The sequence below is a fragment of the Chiloscyllium punctatum genome, chromosome 6 (assembly GCF_047496795.1).
Source record: "Chiloscyllium punctatum isolate Juve2018m chromosome 6, sChiPun1.3, whole genome shotgun sequence".
Taxonomy (NCBI): domain Eukaryota; kingdom Metazoa; phylum Chordata; class Chondrichthyes; order Orectolobiformes; family Hemiscylliidae; genus Chiloscyllium; species Chiloscyllium punctatum.
Window position 1 is genome coordinate 7,021,640 of NC_092744.1, and position 17,597 is coordinate 7,039,236.

General features: G+C 41.6%; 1 protein-coding gene across 4 annotated transcripts in view; it reads right to left on the reverse strand.

Annotated features, from left to right (window-relative positions):
- LOC140478694 (procollagen C-endopeptidase enhancer 2-like) overlaps nt 1-17,597 on the reverse strand; it is a 97,410-nt gene that overhangs the window by 40,468 nt on the left and 39,345 nt on the right. For 3 of the 4 annotated variants that reach the window (XM_072571996.1, XM_072571994.1, XM_072571995.1), the window contains 2 exons: nt 4,054-4,291; nt 2,272-2,377 (listed from right to left, as the gene is read on the reverse strand). In XM_072571996.1, the coding sequence (XP_072428097.1) occupies nt 2,272-2,377; nt 4,054-4,130 (183 nt within the window). In that variant the 5' untranslated portion in view covers nt 4,131-4,291. Of the gene's footprint in view, nt 1-2,271; nt 2,378-4,053; nt 4,292-4,446; nt 4,666-17,597 lie in introns of those variants that run through there. The other variant, XM_072571997.1, reaches the window with a different exon arrangement.

Sequence of the window (17,597 nt, forward strand, 5' to 3'; positions counted from 1 at the left end):
TTAAAATGCAAAGGGAAGGGGAAGAAAGAAAATGAAAGCAAATGCCATGCATGCGTTTTGAGGCTCATTGTGTGGTTATGGTCAGCAGTGAGGGAGGGAAGAATGGCCCTTTTGTGAAGATTTAATACACTTCCAGTTAAAACAAATTGGGGAAGCACGGTGGTTCAGTTGTTAGTATTGCTGCCTCAGAGCCAAGGACCCATGTTCAATTCCAGCCTCAGGCAACTGACTCCCACAGTTTAAAGATATGCAGATTATGTGGATTGGCCAGGTTAAATTGCCCATAGAGTCCAGGGATGTGCAGGTTAGGTGGATTAACCATGGGAAATGCAGGATTACCTGGCAAGGGTAGAGTATAGATGGATGGGATGCTGTGGACCTGATGGGCCGAATAGCCTGCTTCCACACTGTAGGGATTCTGTGATTCTGTAGAAATTGTTTTTGCTCAAATAGTTTCAGTAGCTGTGTTCCTCATACCCAGACAGAGCAGGAGATTGGCAACTAAGTTCCACCGTCACCTTATTAAGCTCAGGAACCGAATGAACACTGGTCTGGGCTATACAGTGCACTTAGGCATAGCTGGGGCTGGTGGAAAAAGAATTGGATTGTCACATGCTCTTACATCAAGATCACTGTCAATGTGAGAAAAAGACTGAAATTAGATGACACCCATAGCAAATGTTCCCCACAAATTCATTCCTAGAACAATTTTTCTTAGTGGAACAAAGAAGCTTAAAGTATGATCTGAAAAGATTTTCAAAATGATGAAATATTTTAAAGGATAAATGAGAATTTTTCTCCACATTGATGGATCAGAAACAAGAGATACAAAATATGGATGATCACAAGAAAACCAACAGGAGGAATTAGAAGAATATTGGCAGATATGGAATCATTAAAATGCGGAGGTCAAGTTGTAATTGAGACAAACTACAACATGACTGAAAGGGATATTTGAAAAGGAAGACAATAAGTAGTTATGGGAAGGAGCAGGCTTTTGGGATGATCATAAATAGTTTTGGCTGAAAGGCTAGACCGGCACTGACTTGCAGCCAAATGGCTTCATCGTTTTCGATCATCCTCGAGCCACTATTGCCTGTGCCTTTACTCCAGACATTGAGCCCCCTGGAAAACTCATCAGCAAAATAACACAACTCCTTCAAACACCAAAATGGGAGGTGTAGTGGACAGCGAAGAAGTTACCTCAGATTACAAACTTGGTCAGATGGGCCAATGAGCTGAGGAGAGGCAGATGGAGTTTAATTCAGATAAATACGAGGTGCTGCATTTTGGGAAAGCAAATCTTAGCAGGACTTATACACTTAATGTTAAGGTCCTAGGGAGTGTTGGTGAACAAAGACCTTGGAGTGCAGGTTAATAGCTCCTTGAAAGTGGAGTCGCAGGTAGATAGGATCGTGAAGAAGGTGCTTGGTATGCTTTCCTTTATTGGTCAGAGTATTGAGTACAGGAGTTGGGAGGTCATGTTGAGGCTGTACAGGACATTCGTTAGGCCACTGTTGGAATACTGCATGCAATTCTGGTCTCCTTCCAATTGGAAGAATGTTGTGAAACTTGAAAGGGTTCAGAAAAGATTTACAAGGATGTTGCCAGGGTTGGAGGATTTGAGCTATAGAGAGAGGCTGAATAGGCTGGGGCTGTTTTCCCTGGAGTATCGGAGGCTGAGGGGTGATCTTATAGAAATTTATAAAATCAGACGGGCATGGATAGGATAAGTAGACAAAGTCTCTTCACTAGGGTGAAGGAGTCCAGAACTAAAGGGCATAGGTTTAGGGTGAGAGGGGAAAAATATACAAGAGACCCAAGGGGCAACTTTATCACACAGAGGATGGTATGTGTCTGGAATGAGCTGCCAGAGGAAGTGGCGGAGGCTAGTACAATTGCAACATTTAAAAGGCATCTGGATGGGTATTTGAATAGAAAGGGTTTGGAGGGATATGGGCCAGGTGCTGGCAGGTGGGACTGGACTGGGTTGGGATATCTGGTCGGCATGGATGGGTTGGACCGAAGGGTCTGTTTCTGTGCTGTACATCTCTATGACTCTATGCTAACAGATAGATTATTGCTAATATACAATTAGAAAATGTTAGATATATTTTATTTGCTGTAATATTATAATGGTTTCTTAAATGAATTTGGTTTAGCCACATTCTACTATGTCCAGTTCCATTAAATATATTCATTTTTGAGTAATTTAAAAGCATGTTTTGCAATCGAATATATGCTTGTATTCATGACAGTCCCAATTCATACCGTGATTTTCCAAGTGCATTTACTGTTGGGTGGGTAAAGTCGAGGGAATCCCTCACTTCCGATGAAACCTGACTGTCCACTTCGTACTCCTCCACATTTAAAGTTCCTGGAAAGGCAACAAAAGACATCAAATTTGCAAATAACTGAATTTTATGCTTTATTTATGCTGTTTTTCAGAAGATATAAGCCTGAGAATGATGCTACTTACTACCACTATGAATCCAACACATCCCTATCAAATTCCTCTATTTGCTATTAAACTAAGCAAGGAATTTGCTGCAAATCATGATGCACTCGATGGTATCAGACACCATTATATTCCACCTTGATCTCCTTGCAGACATAACAAGCTAGTAATCTAAATGCCAGGGTTCTGTTAACATCAAAAACAATTAGACCTTTTTGATAAATGAAGCAATGAACTGCAGATGCTGGACATCTGACAAACAAAACAGAAATTGTTAGAGAAACTCAACAGCTTTGGCAGGATCTGTGGAGAGAAAAGAGTGTTAATGCTTCTACTCCAGTGATCCTTATGCTGATCAGCATAAATATCATCTTTCTCTCGCTGTTTTCGGTTCTGAAGAAGGCTGACAGGCCTCAAAATAATCATTGTTTTCTCTGCACAGATGTTGCCAGACCTACTGAGTTTCTCCAGCATTTTCTGTATCTGTTTCAGATTTTTTGCAGGAGCTCAGTTAAGCTCAAGAAGTAATTAGATTTTTTGATATCTATTCTCTGAAGTGTATTCCAAGTCTGTCTTAAAGCCAAGTCACCATACCTGTTAGTATTTCTTTTACAATATAGTTTTTCAAATTTGCATGAGGTTTCCTTGGTCTAGCAAATCAGCAACATGGATGTTCACTATCAGCATACTTCACATCTTACATATAATTCATTATGGTGACATAGTTATACCAAGTCTGCATAAAAATAAACCACTTCATTAACAGAACTCTTTTTTTGCCCTGGACATATTACATTGCATTAAGGCAGCAGATACCTGCAAGTGTAGCGTTGTGGATCTACCTATATATAGCACATGGACTGCAGAGGTTCAAGATGTTAGATCTTCATTTTCTCAAGGGGAACTAAGGTTGGGCAATAAAAGCTGGCTCTGCCAGCAATGCCTACATCCTATACATGTATTAAAACAACAGGCAGTATAAGGAAGTTATATGTCTGATTTTATACATTCATTACAGTATGTCACAAAATCAAATGTTTTCAGCTTTCTCTCCCAATATTGTTGCACTCCCAGTATTCAGGTGTATGGATACGGAGCGAGCAGTGGGTGCCACCTGACTCTGTTAAGTCGCTTTCTCAAACTTTCTTTAATTCTCACGTACAATTTCTGACATCTTGTTTTTGTATGCTTGCTTACCTCTACCCCATAACAACAATCTATGGTGTCAGCAAGTAAAACTCCCAGGAGGCAAGTAAAGTCCAGGAACTGAGAGTCCAGTGTGAGGGAACAGAGGATGAGTTGAAGCCACATTGCATTAATCGCGTCTTTAAAACAAACAATCATCAGGTTTCACTTAGAACTGAGACCACCAACCTTAAACCAATCCTGCGACAAGTTTCTTAAAACCGGGATGACAGAGAAATGTCGACGATGTGAAACACAGTTAAGATAATGATTTTTTTTTGGAAAAACAAACTTCATTTCCAGTACAAATATAGATCGGGCGACTCCAGACATTTACCAAACAACAAAATCACCGAGGTTGGGCTAAAGGTTTACGAACTTTTTGTTGTTGCTGAAAAAAACTTCTTTACCTTTTTCCTGGCGGGACCTGACATGAGACGAGCGTGGCGCACAACAGCCCGAGGTAAGGGAAGGCGGCGGCTTTCATGGTGATCACTGTGGGGCCGGGGGAGAGAGATGGGGGGTCGGGTCTTGGTGCTGCCTCTTGCCCCTCTCCTCTTGCGCCTTTCCTGAACGAATCAAGCAGCTCGCCGGCTCCAAAGTAAACTGCGTCTCTTCAGAGGAGGAGACAGTGCCTTCTCCTTTGCCCTAAAAAAAAAGCCCTCACTCAAATAATATAATTTTGAAAACACATACAGGTTCAATTGGGATCTCCCACTTTTAAAAAAACTCTACATCGAAATTTCAGAGGGAAAATCTCAAGGATGTACTCTGATTCACAATGGAAAAGAAAAGCTCCTTACTCAACAGAAGAGGGCGAGAGATTAACCAAACCAGGGACTTTTATACCGTCTGTTGACTTTGACTTGCTAAGTTCCGTGTTTTTCCATTTCCCTTTTAGAGACAGCCCTGTGTACACTGAAGGTCACTTTGGCTCACACCCAAACTGAAACGGGAATCGGGGCGGAGTAGTCCCTTCAATCCCCATAGGGGTTTCTGCAGAACTGGCGAAAATTAATCGAGGATCTTTATAAAGGCGCCGTGCTGACTGAAATGGACAACTGTAATAACATTTTCTTCCTTCCAAAAAAACTTAGTTGTACCCCTTTCAAAATCGATCATGCTTTGAATTCGTTATAAAAGACTTAACAGCAGAGCACTTGCAAGACGGTGCAGGATTGGATAAAGATAATATATATTTACATTGGAATATTTCAACGATGTATCTAATAGAGTTGATAAGAGAGAACCATTAGATGTGGTTTACTTTCGCATTGGATAAGGTCCCATTTAAGATATTAGTATGTAAAGTTAAAGTGCATGGGATTGGGGGTGGTGTACTGACATAGAAAACTGGGTGGCAGACACTAAACAAAGAGTAGGAATAAACGGGTCTTTTTCTGAAAGGCATGGAGGGACAAGTGGTTTACTGCACAGATCAGTACTTGGACCGCAGCTATTTATAATACATTCTTTGATTTAGACGACGGAACTAAATATAATGGGATTAGAATATTTAGGTCGTTTTTGATTGGTGTTGAAAAGTGTGGCGCTGGAAAAGCAGACTCGATGTTTTTTGATTGGTGCAGACTCAAAGAACAAAAACAATTACAGCACATGAACAGACCCTTCGGCCCTCCAAGCCTATCAAGATTAAAGTGGTGCTGGAAATGCACAGCAGATCAGGCAGCATCCGAGGAGCAGGAAAATCGACAGGATGTTCCTGCCTGACCTGCTGTGCTTTTCCAGCACCACTCTAATCTTGACTCTAATCCCCAGCATCTGCAGTACCCATTTTCACCCTCCAAGCCAGTGCCAATCCAGATCCTCTACCTAAACCTGCCACCTATTTTCTAAGGATCTGTATCCCCATGCTTCCTGGCCATTCATGTATCTGTCTAGATACATTTTAAATGATACTATTGTGCCTGCCTCTACCACGTTCCAGGCAACCACACTCTCTGAGTAAAGAACTTTCCATACATAGCTCCCTCAAACTTTTCCCCTCTCACCTTGAACTCATGACACTGACTAATCGAAAAGCATACCATATACCATCTTGACCACTCTATCAACCTACATTGCCACCTTCAGGTTACAATGGACCTGAATACCCAGATCTCTCTGTACATCAATTCCATTTACCGTATGGTTTGTTCTTAAATTAGATCTTCCAAAGAACATCACCTTGCATTTGCCTGGATTGAACTCCATCTGCCATTTCTCTGCCCAACTTTCCAATCCCCAATTACAGTCCCCTTCACTATCTGCTACTGCACCAATCTATGACTCTTTTCTTAGAGTTATAGAGATGTACAGCATGGAAACAGACCCTTCGGTCCAACCCGTCCATGCCGACCAGATATCCCAACCCAATCTAGTCCTACCTGCCAGCACCCGGCCTATATCCCTCCAAACCCTTCCTATTCATATACCCATCCAAATGCCTCTTAAATGTTGTAATTGTACCAGTCTCCACCACTTCCTCTGGCAGCTCATTCCAGACACATACCACCCTCTGTGTGAAAAAGTTGCCTCTTAGGTCTCTTTTATATCTTTCCCCTCTCACCCTAAACCTATGCCCTCTAGTTCTGGACTCCCTGACCTCAGGGAAAAGACTTTGCCTATTTATTCTATCCATGCCCCTCATAATTTTGCAAACCTCTATAAGGTCACCCCTCAGCCTCTGCGCTCCAGAGAAAACAGGCACAGCCTGTTCAGCCTCTCCCTATAGCTCAAATCCTCCAACCCTGGCAACATCCGTGTAAATCTTTTCTGAACCCTTTCAAGTTTCACAACATCTTTCCAATAAGAAGGAGACCAGAATTGCAGGCAATATTCCACAAGCATCCACTCCCTCCACCACCAACAATGAGTAGCAGCAGTGTGTACTATCTACTGCACAGCAGATATTCACCAAAGATCCTTACACAGCACATTCCAAACCCATGACCACTTCTAAGGACAACAGCAGCAGATACATGGGAACACCATTCCCTACAAGTTTCCTTCCAGAACACTCACCATCCTAACTTGGAACCAAATCTCCATTCCTTCATTATCACTCAGTCAAAATCCCAGAATTGCCTTTCTAAAATTATTGTAGGTCTACCTACAGTTCGTGATCTGCGGTGATTTAAGAAGGCAGCTCACTTTCTCATGAGCAGCTAGGACATGCAATAAATGTTGGAGAAAGTAATGAAGGGCTTATGCCCGAAACATCAATTCTTCTGTTCCTCGGATGCTGCCTGACCGGCTGTGCTTTTCCAGCACCATGACTTGCAATAAGTGTTGGCCAGTCAACAACATTCTCATCCCACAAGTGGATTAAAAACACTTAAACATGGAGTCTGTATTTGTGATTGCAATTGGCTCTAAGAAAGCAGAATTTGTTTCACACAAAAGGAAATATTTAATAAATGTGCAGGGCAAATTGATCAGTGCAGAAAGATATCTGCTTTAACAAAATTCAGGCATCAAAATATTTGTCACATCTAGTGAATTTAGTGGTTCCCAATTATAATCACGAGCAAGATGAGGGAAGCCTCTACAATCTTTCAAAAAGCAATTGTTAGAGGAAGATTCTTTTGAGTGGTGCATCAATGAAAACATTAAATGTTTTATGCAAAATCAGAAAGAATTAGAAGATGTAAATATAAAGCATGAAGTAGAGAAATTCTGTTTAGATCAGAATGGACTCCTTCCTAAAGCAGGATCTCGATGATAAAATGAATAGGGTTATCTGATTGGCCTTATCCTATGAGAACACAGGAACAGGGGTAGGCGTTTCAGTCCTTTGAGCTGCTCCACCATTCAATATAATCAATCTAGTCCCCCATTCCTACGTTCTTTTCGTACACTTTGATCTCTTAAACCTGAAGAATCTGAACTGTATCTATCTCCTTTGATTCCTATCTGTGAGGAACAGTGGAGAAATTTAAATTCAATGCGTATTTTGTGTGTTAAGAAGGAGGGACATGGCTTTAGTTTGTTTTAAAAGTTATTTTTGTGAGCTTAGTGCCTGTAAGTATAAAGCCTGTTTGAGTACATGTTTTCCAACCCTTGAAATGAAGAGATGAATCTTGCTAATTTAGTGGATTAGAAACAAAGGTAGAAAATACTGTGGTGTTGCGAACAAGAGGGGTCCAAGAATACAGAGATTTTTTAAAATCCAGAAGTATTCAGGCAATCACAGAGTGTGTGTGAGTGTGCCAGAGAGTGGAGGCAGGAGGGATAAATTCTCTAGTAAGAAATCCTGTAATATTTCTGGAGATTGAGCTTAGAGAACTCATGTTTGCTCTGAGGTTTAGGTACTATTGAGTCTGTTTGAAGTATCTCAAAGGAAGGAAACCAATTGCAGCTGTGCCAGCTTGCACAAAGATCCTTAATGTGGAGATAGTGTTTGAACATAGGGGTTTGGTTTTTGCAAGGGTTTTGCCGGGATGAAAGGAACATTATGAGTTAAAACCATTTTCTTCTGTTTGTAGTGAAACGTTTCCAACTTTTTTTGTCTAGTGTAATATAGTTGATGTGTTTTTGTTATTTAATAAACATTTTATTCTTTCTGTTCAAAGTACACTGGCACAATGTTGTGAATTTGTTCAAGTAAAGTTACTGCGAAAGTTAGGGTTAATCAAGGCATACTTCACTCTGGGATCTGATTTATCCAGTTTTGATATCCGTTAGAATTCTATCCCTTTCATTCTTATTTAACATGAGATATTAGTATGAAATGAAAATATTAAGCTGTTCTCTCACTTGGTTCTTCTATTATTTTCTAATGTTATTGCCGTTTCTTAGTTTAGTTCCTCAAATTTCCAATGCCCCAGATCATGAACAGTGACACAAGACCGCCCTGGTAATAAGGTGAAAGTGTGTTCTGCAGATGCTGGAGATCAGAGTCAAGATTAGATTAGGAATGAGCCCTTCCTGATGAAGGGCTTTGGCCCGAAATGTCGATTTTCCTGTTCCCCGGATGCTGCCTGACCTCCTGTGCTTTTCCAGCACCACTCTAATCTTCACCCTTGTAATAAATATGGAGTAATAAGGCCCAAGACACTTCAGAGATGGTTGGAAGCATGAATAGGTGTATATTAATTTTGACTTATATTTACAGAATTTTGTTACACATTCTGAATAAAGACAAAACATCTTCCCAGTCAAGCAATAAAACTGTTATAGCCACAAGGTATTTTACATGTATTTTGATCAATTTACCTAAATTACAGTGCTTCAGCTGTACTTTATTGGCTCTGAAATGTTTTGAAGGCCTTGAGGATATTGTAAATTTTTAAATTATTCATTCATGAACTTTAGGGTTTGCCAGCAACATATATTGCCCATTGCTAACTGCCCTTGATAAGACATTCACACTGTCTCCTGTAGTTAGGCAGGGAATTTCAGAATTTTATTCAGTGACAGTGAAAGAACTACAGTATATTTCTATGTCATAGCAGGTCAGGCAGCATCCATGGAGAGAAAGCAAGCCAACATTTCAAGTCTAGATTAGATTAGATTACTTACAGTGTGGAAACAGGCCCTTCGGCCCAACAAGTCCACACCGACCTGCCGAAGCGCAACCCACCATACCCCTACATTTACCCCTTACCTAACACTATGGCGAATTTAACATGGCCAATTCACCTGACCAGCACATCTTTGGACTGTGGGAGGAAACTAGAGCACCCGGAGGAAACCCACGCAGACACGGGGAGAATGTGCAAACTCCACATAGACAGTTGCCTGAGGCTGGAATTGAACCCGGGTCTCTGGCGCTGTGAGGCAGCAGTGCTAACCACTGTGCCACCGTGCTGCCCTTAAAATGACTCTTAATCAGAGTTGATGTGAAGTGTGGAGGGAGTACTGGGGTGGAAAGAAGTATATGTATTCTTTTTGTGTAGCTTCACCAGGTTGGCTCCTTATTTTTTGCCTGCCTTTTTGTTTCTCCTAATATTCTCCCCTGCACTTCTCATTGAACCAGGGTTAAGAGATATGGAGGCTCAAGTTTACATTTGGAGGCTCAAGATTACATATGGAGGCTCACGATAAATTGCAATTCAGTTCCTGCACTTCATGGACTCCCAGTTTTGAGCTGTTAGATGTGTTCTGAATGTATCTGATTTAACAGATGGTGGTGTTACAAATATGATGGAGTATGCCCTTTACTTCCACAAGGACAGTGCGATGGTCACTCCCATCAATACTCTCATCAGGTGCATCAGCGATAAATAGATTAGTGAGGATGAGGTCAAATCAATGTGCCATCATGTTAGTTACTTCACCACCCTATTGCAAGGCAAATCTGGTAACTGTGCCGTTCAGAACTTAGTTGGCCCAGACAGTTATCGTGCTACTGAGCCAGACTTGCTGAAAGAGATTGAATTACCTCTTCAGGCTACATTCTGTGCCCTTGCTATCCTCAATACTTAGAATTACAGAGATCTGCAGCATAGAAAAAGGCCCTTTGGCTCAACGAGTCTGTGCCAGTCAAAATCAAGGTATTTTTTCCTAGGGTGGGGGAGTCCAAACCAGAGGGTCCAAACCATAGATTCAAGGTGAGAGGGAAAAGATTTAAAAGGCACCCGAGGGGCAACCTTTTCACATAGAGGGTGGTGCAAGTATGGAATGAGCTACCAGAGGAATAGTTGTATCTGCTGGGTGTAATTACAACCTTTAAAAGGCATCTGGATGGGTACATGAATAAGAAGGATTTAGAGGGATATGGGTTGAGTGTGGTGCTTGAAAAGCACAGTAGGTCAGGCAGCATCTGAGGGACAGGAGAATCAACATTTCGGGCATAAGCCCTTCATCAGGAATTCCCAAAATGTCGATTCTCCTGCTCCTCAGATGCTGCCTTACCTGCTGTGCTTTTCCAGCACCACACTCTTGACTCTGATCTCCAGCATCTGCAGTCCTCACTTTCTCCTTAAAGGGATATGGGCTAAATGCTGGCAAATGCAACTAGATTAGTTTAGGATATCTGGTCTGTGCGGACGAGTTGGACTGAAGGGTCTATTTCCATGCTGTGTAACTCTATGACCCTATAACTGTCTAATCCCGTTTTCCAACTTTGTATGTCTTGCATGTGTGTATCTAAATACGTCTTGAATGTTATGATGGTTTCTGCCTCTACCACCCCTACATGCAGCAAGGTCCACATTCTGGGTGAAAAAGTTTTTCCTATCTCTTCTAAACCTCCTTCACATCACCTAAATCTCTTGACCCTTCCAAAAGGGGATCAGTTTTTTTTCCTATCTATCTATGCACTTCATAATTTTATACATCATAATCATGTCATCCCACCCCCCTCAGTCTCATCTGCTCTAAGGAAAATTCCTCACTTCTGTCCAATCTCTTATCATAATTGAAAATCTCCAGCTCAGTCAAAGTCAACAACAAATACTTCCAAACAATTCATCAACTAAATGATGGTTAATCATTAGGAGGTTTCCTTGCCCATATTGACGTGACATCGTGAGACCTTATGGTATCCAGAGCCAACTCCCTCCTGACTATATACCACTATGCTGCCATTTCTGCTGGTTATGTCCTGTCCTGGCACTGGATGTACCCAGAATAGTTATGTTTGTGTCTGGGACATTGTCTATGATGTATTATTTGATTATACCAAGTTGTTGCTTGACTAGTCTGGACAGCTCTACCATTTTTAACATAAGTCCCAGATATTAGGTTGGAGGATTGACAGAGGGCTGGTGTGTCTGAGCCTTGACTGATGCCAGCTGGTTTCTCCAGTTTTATTTTTGTTGTATTTTTGCATCGTAATCGAAAGATCCACGAGGCCATTTCATAGAAGAGTCAGGAATCAATGACACCAAAGGTATGGGAAGGGTAGAGAGAGTGAAGGTTTTTTTTAAATAAACCTGTTCATAGATGTTATGAAACATCTTTGGATCAGGTGGGACTTGAACCCAGGTCTTCAGACTTAGAGGGACATTACCACTGCTCCACAAGGGCCCTATAGGACATTAGGGCTTTTCCGACACTTGGTTTATTTCTTGGTTTATTCCAAATTCATTTATTAACTGAATTTAAATTCCTGAGGTACCAAGACAGTAGTTGGAGCATATGGGAAAATATTTGCTTCATATTGTCTTCACAAGTAGAACAATAGTAACTCTGTATAATTAAGATAACTTAAATGAGATAGAATGTGCAACTGCGGTTTCACACTAATTAGTTGTTCATCTTGAATTATTTAATCCATCTTTTACAATATTGATAATCATTGATATAGATTGCAAAGTAGTTATAGAACCATATATGTACAAACAAATCACTAAAAGCATTAGAGGAAGAGATTTAAACCAGTTTCAGACAGTAAAAGTGATTCCCCTCCCCTTTATCACTACAGGGAGGAAAGAGTACAGATTAGCAGACATTGAAATGTAGATTGAATGAACACATTAAGACACAACTTGTTAGCTAAAGAATTCTAACTTCAGGTGTAATCACAAAACTTTGTATTCCCTGTAATGAGAAATTTAAAAGTTCCTGGAGTGATAGGCAAGTATCTAATTAATTAGCAGTTAACATGCTGCCGTTGGCAAATGTTACTTGAATGTTCTGTCACAAGGATCTGTTTTGGGACCACTGCTGTTTGTCATTTTTATAAATGACTTAAGACGCAGGCATAGGTGGATGGATTAGTAAATTTGCAGATGACACTAAAGTCGGTGGAGTAGTGTATAGTTTGGAAGAATGTTACAGGTTGCAGGGGGACTTGGATAAACTGCAGAATTGGGCTGAGAGGTGGCAAATGGAATTCAATGCAGCTAAATGTGAGGTGATGCACTTTGGGAAGAATGACAAGAAGGCAGAGTACTGGATCAATGGAAAGATTCTCGGTAGTGTGAATGTGCAAAGGGATCTTGGAGTCCATGTACATAGATCCCTGAAAGTTGTCACCCAGCTTGATAGTGCTGTTAAGAAGGCATACGGTGTGTTAAGTTTCATTGGTAGAGGGATTGAATTCCGGAGCCGCAATATCATACTGCAACTATAAAAAACGCTAGTGCAGCCACATTTGGAATATTGTGTACAGTTCTGGTCTCCATATTTCGGGAAGGATGTGGAAGCATTGGAAAAGGTGCAGAGGAGATTTCCCAGGATATTGCCTGGTCTGGAGGGAAGGTTTTATGAGGAAAGGATGAGAGACTTGGGTCTGTTCTCATTGGAAAGAAGAAAGCTAAGGGGGGATTTGATAGAGATATACAATATGATCAGAGAATTAGATAGGGTAGACAGTGAAAGTCTTTTTCCTAGGATGATGATGTCAGCTTGTACAAGGGGGCATAACTACAAATTGAGGGGTGATAGATTTAAGACAGATGTCAGAAGCAGGTTCTTTACTCAGAGAGTGATAAGGGCGTGGAATGCCCTACCTGCCAATGTAGTTAACTCAGTCACATTAGGGAGATTTAAACAATCCTTGGATAAGCACATGGATGATTTTGGGATAGTGTAGGGGGACGAGCTGAGAATAATTCACAGATCGGCGCAACATTGAGGGCCTGTAGTGTGCAGTATTGTTCTATGTTCCATGTTTTATGAATACACTATCCATTGTGAAAAGCCTCAAGAAGAAAGATAAGAAAGTCTGGGAAAACATCATGAAGCATCGGGGTGGACCACAAGCCTGTCCACCTCTTTGTTGTTCAGTGATATGATTAAATACATTGAGGCAAGCTTGAACTGTGTACAGTACACCCTTGGTTATCTGAACATTTGATTATCCGAAAAAATACTTCCCACCTGTGTTGTTTGGATAATTGAGGTTGCTCTGTAAAATGCTGTACCAGTGAACCAATATCAGAGGGATAACTTGGTGCCTCTGACCAACAGTAATCAAAGGGAGACGTGTGCTCGAAGTTTGAACTGTATAAGACATTCTGAAGTGTTTTGTGTGCCTTTTAGGCTGTGTGCTGTAACTGAGCTGTGTTTCACAGAAAAGATCAACGGAATCTGCTCCACAACTTGGACTATTATTGAAAATATGAGATCTAACAGGGATGGATAAGAAGCGTACAAGACGATTTGCCAACCATTTAGATATACGAGGTTCAACACAATCTATTCATATCATTAGATTCTGGATCAGTCTTTTTATTGGTATATCTAATCCTAGAATTCTTAGCATGGCAACAATCTCCAGTTATTATAAAGCTATAATACATTTATTTCATTTCTCCTGCTTTGTGAGTTCATTGACCACCTCTGCACTATTCCACTTGAATGGAAACAAAATGTGCAGATATTATTACATATGTACATTGGTGTTTCTGAGCCATTATGGAGTTGATGATTATTTAAGGAAAGATATTATTTCATTGGAAACAGTTCAGAGAAGGTTCACCGGGATGATCCCTGGTATGGGGGGATTATCTTATGAGCAAAGGCTAAATGGATTGAGACTCTCCTCATTGGAGTTTAGAAGAATGAGGGGTGATCTCATTGAAACATGTAGGATTCTTAAAGAGAGGGTAAATGCTGAGAGGATATTTCCTGTCATGTAAGAGTCTTGGACCAGAGGGTATAGTTTCAGAATAATGGGACCCCAATTTAAGACTGAGATAGGAGGTATTTCTTCTCTCAGAAGAAATTGTGTGAGCTGAGTCTTTGGAACTCCTCGCAACAGACATCTATGTGGTCAGAGTGTATGTTTGAGGGCAAGATGGATAAATAAATTCTTAGTCGGTAGGGGAATCAAGGATTATGGGGAGGTGCAGGCAATTTGATGTGAGGAATATCAGATTAGGGGAGCCAAATAGCCTACTCCTGTTTGTATTTCTTATGGTCTTATGATCTTATTTGGATCTTTACATGAATTGTGTGAACCCACACAAAATTAGGAATTGATCATGTGGACATTTGCAGCCATAAAACTACATTTGGGCACTGCAGCTTAGTGTAATGATGGATTGTGTTATAGCTGCTTTAGTGTCAATGTATCCATTCGTTTCCATATTTTAGGAGAGAACTACATGTATTTGGATCCTTGTGCAATTAAGCACTTTTTTGTGATTACATGTGAAAATTAGAGAATTCTAATAGATAGATATTCAGTTGTAAACTTCAGAATCCCTGGAACTGTACTCCAGCACCCTCAGGGAAGGAGGGCAGAGGTGAATAAACTTTAAAAGATTGAGTAAAGAGTGTAATATAAGATTTGGTTAAAAATCACACAACACCAGGTTATAGTCCAACAGGTTTAATTGGAAGCACACTAGCTTTCGGAGCGACGCTCCTTCAGGTGATGGTCACTGTCACCTGATGAAGGGGCGTCGCTCCGAAAGCTAGTGCTTCCAATTACACCTGTTGGACTATAACCTGGTGTTGTGTGATTTTTAACTTTGTACACCCCAGTCCAACATCGGCATCTCCAAATCATAAGATTTGGTAACCACAAGAATTCTCATGAATGTAAAAATCAGCAAGTCTAAATGTGTACAAGCCTGAATGTAACTAAGCCTTATCAGAATTGTGAAAATGAGCCCAGGAATCTGTGCAAGGTCCCTGATGGTAACAGGCAGCATCCGAGGAGCAGTAAAATCCTGAACTGCTGTGCTCTTCCAGCATCACTAATCCAGAATGTCGTTTCCAGCATCTGCCGTCATAGTTTTTACCCTGATGGTAACAGTTTAAGATTCAGTAATTTGATACAGTATTGATTGTGCCCTTGAGGCATTCAGGGTTTGTGTACTCTCAAATACTGAGGTGATTGTTTAAACAGTGTTAACTATTTAGGTGCTATTTGCAAGTATATGTAACTACTAATAACTTGCTCATATAAAAATCTTTGTATTCTATTCTGGGAGCTTAAATTTCACGTTGACTGAAGTACTTGCTTCCCTCCATGCTTGAATAAAAAGCTAAACTCAACACAGTCTTACCAGACCATAGGAGAGACTCATTAGAGAGGCAGTGGTGGTTGTTTAACCTGACGATCACCACACCTACCTCAGGTGAGGGGAGAGATTGCGAAGGAGAGTTCTTTTTGGTAACGTCAGCCAGTGCAGGAATTGAACCCACGATGTAGGCATCACTCTACATCACAAACCAGCCATCCAGCCAACTGAATTAACCAACTCCAAAATGCAGCTTTGGGTCATGTCTGATCTGTGACCATAGAGGGCTTTGAATTCTAGACAAACAGTTTCTTTGAGAGGGAAATTCAAGAGGGCTAAACTTTTAAATAGCCAAGAATATATTGAAGCCAATGAAAATGCTAACCATATGACAACTTAATGCAGAATCCAAAAAGAAATGCTCTTACCAAATGAAAATCATTCATCTCAACTGAAGGAATATCATGATGGCTATGCATTTCATCAGTGCCATGGATCACAGAAGATGAATTGATGATACAAGATTTTGGAAATATGGACAAGGACAGGACTTATACAATGAATGGTAGTGCAATGGGTTGGGGTGTAGAACAGAGAGATCTAGGAGTTCAGGTACAGAATTCTTTGAAATTTGCATCACAGGTAGACAGGGTGGTTAAGAAGGGAGAAAGTGAGCACCGCAAATGCTAGAGATCAGTCAAAGTGTGGTGCTGGAATAGCACAGCCAGTCAGGGCAGCATCTGAGGAGCAGGACAATTGACATTTCGAGCATAAATTCTTCATCAGGAATGAAGGGGTGGCCCAAGGGGGCAGAGAGATAAATGGGAGGGGGTAGGTGGGGCTGGAAGGAAGGTAGTTGAGAATGTGATAGGGAGATGAAGTAGGGGGTGAAGGTTATAGAGTGGAGTGGTTAGGTGGGAAGGAAGATGGACAGGTAGGGCAGGTCAAGAGGGCGGTGCCAAGTTGGAAGGTTGGATCAAGGATAAGATGGGGGAGGGGAAATGAGCAAACTGATCCCGTGTGATTGGAGGGTCCCAAGGCGAAAGGTGAGGCGTTCTTCCTCCAGGCATTTGGTGGTAATAGTTTGGCAGTGGAGGAGGCCCAGGACCTGCATGTCCTGCGGAGTGGGAGGGGGAATGTGGGGTTGTTTCATGCGGGTGTCCCAGAGATGTTCTCTGAAGTGTTCCACAAGCATCTCCCCAATGTAGAGAAGACCACATTGGGAGCAACGGATACAGTCGATGACATGTGTGGAAGTGCAGGTAAATCTCTGACGGATGTGGAAGGCTCCTTTGTGGCCTTGGACGGAGGTAAGGGGGACTGTATGGGTGTAGATTTTGTAATTCTCGCAGTGGCTGTGGAAGATGCCGGGAGGGGAGGGTGGGTTGGTGGAGGGCATAGACCTAACAAGGGAGTCACAGAGGGAATGGTCTTTACGGAAAGCAGATAGTGGTAGGGAGGGAAAAATATCCCTGGTGGTGGGTCTGTTTGTAGGTAGTGGAAACGGCGGAGTATAATGCGATGTATGTGGAGGTTGGTGTCGTGGAAGGTGAGGACTGGGTTGTGGGGGTTCTGTCCTTGTTGTGATTGGAGGGGGTGGGGATCGAGAGCGGAGGTGTGGGAAGTGGAGGAGATTTGTTGTAAGGCATCATCGACCATGTGGGAGGGGAAATTGCAGTCTTTGAAGACGGAGGCTATCTGGTATGTTCTGTTGTGGAACTGGTCCTCCTGGGAGCAGGTGCTGCAGAGGGTGGTTAAGATGGCATTTAGCATCCTTACTTTCATTGCTCAGACCTTTGAATATAAAAGTTGGGATGTGATGTTGAGGTTGTACAGGACGTTGATGAGGCCTTTTCTGGAGTACAGTGTACAGTTCTGGTTGCCCTTTTATAGGGAGGATATTATTACACTGGAAGGGGTTTATAAAAGATTGATCAGGATGTTGTCAGGAATGCAGGGCTTGAGATATAAAAATAGACTGGAAAGACGAGGACTTTTTTCACTGGAGTGTAGGAGGTTGAAGGGTGACGTTATTGAGGTTTATAACATCATGGAGGGGCATAGATAAGGTGAATGACAAGGGTCATTTC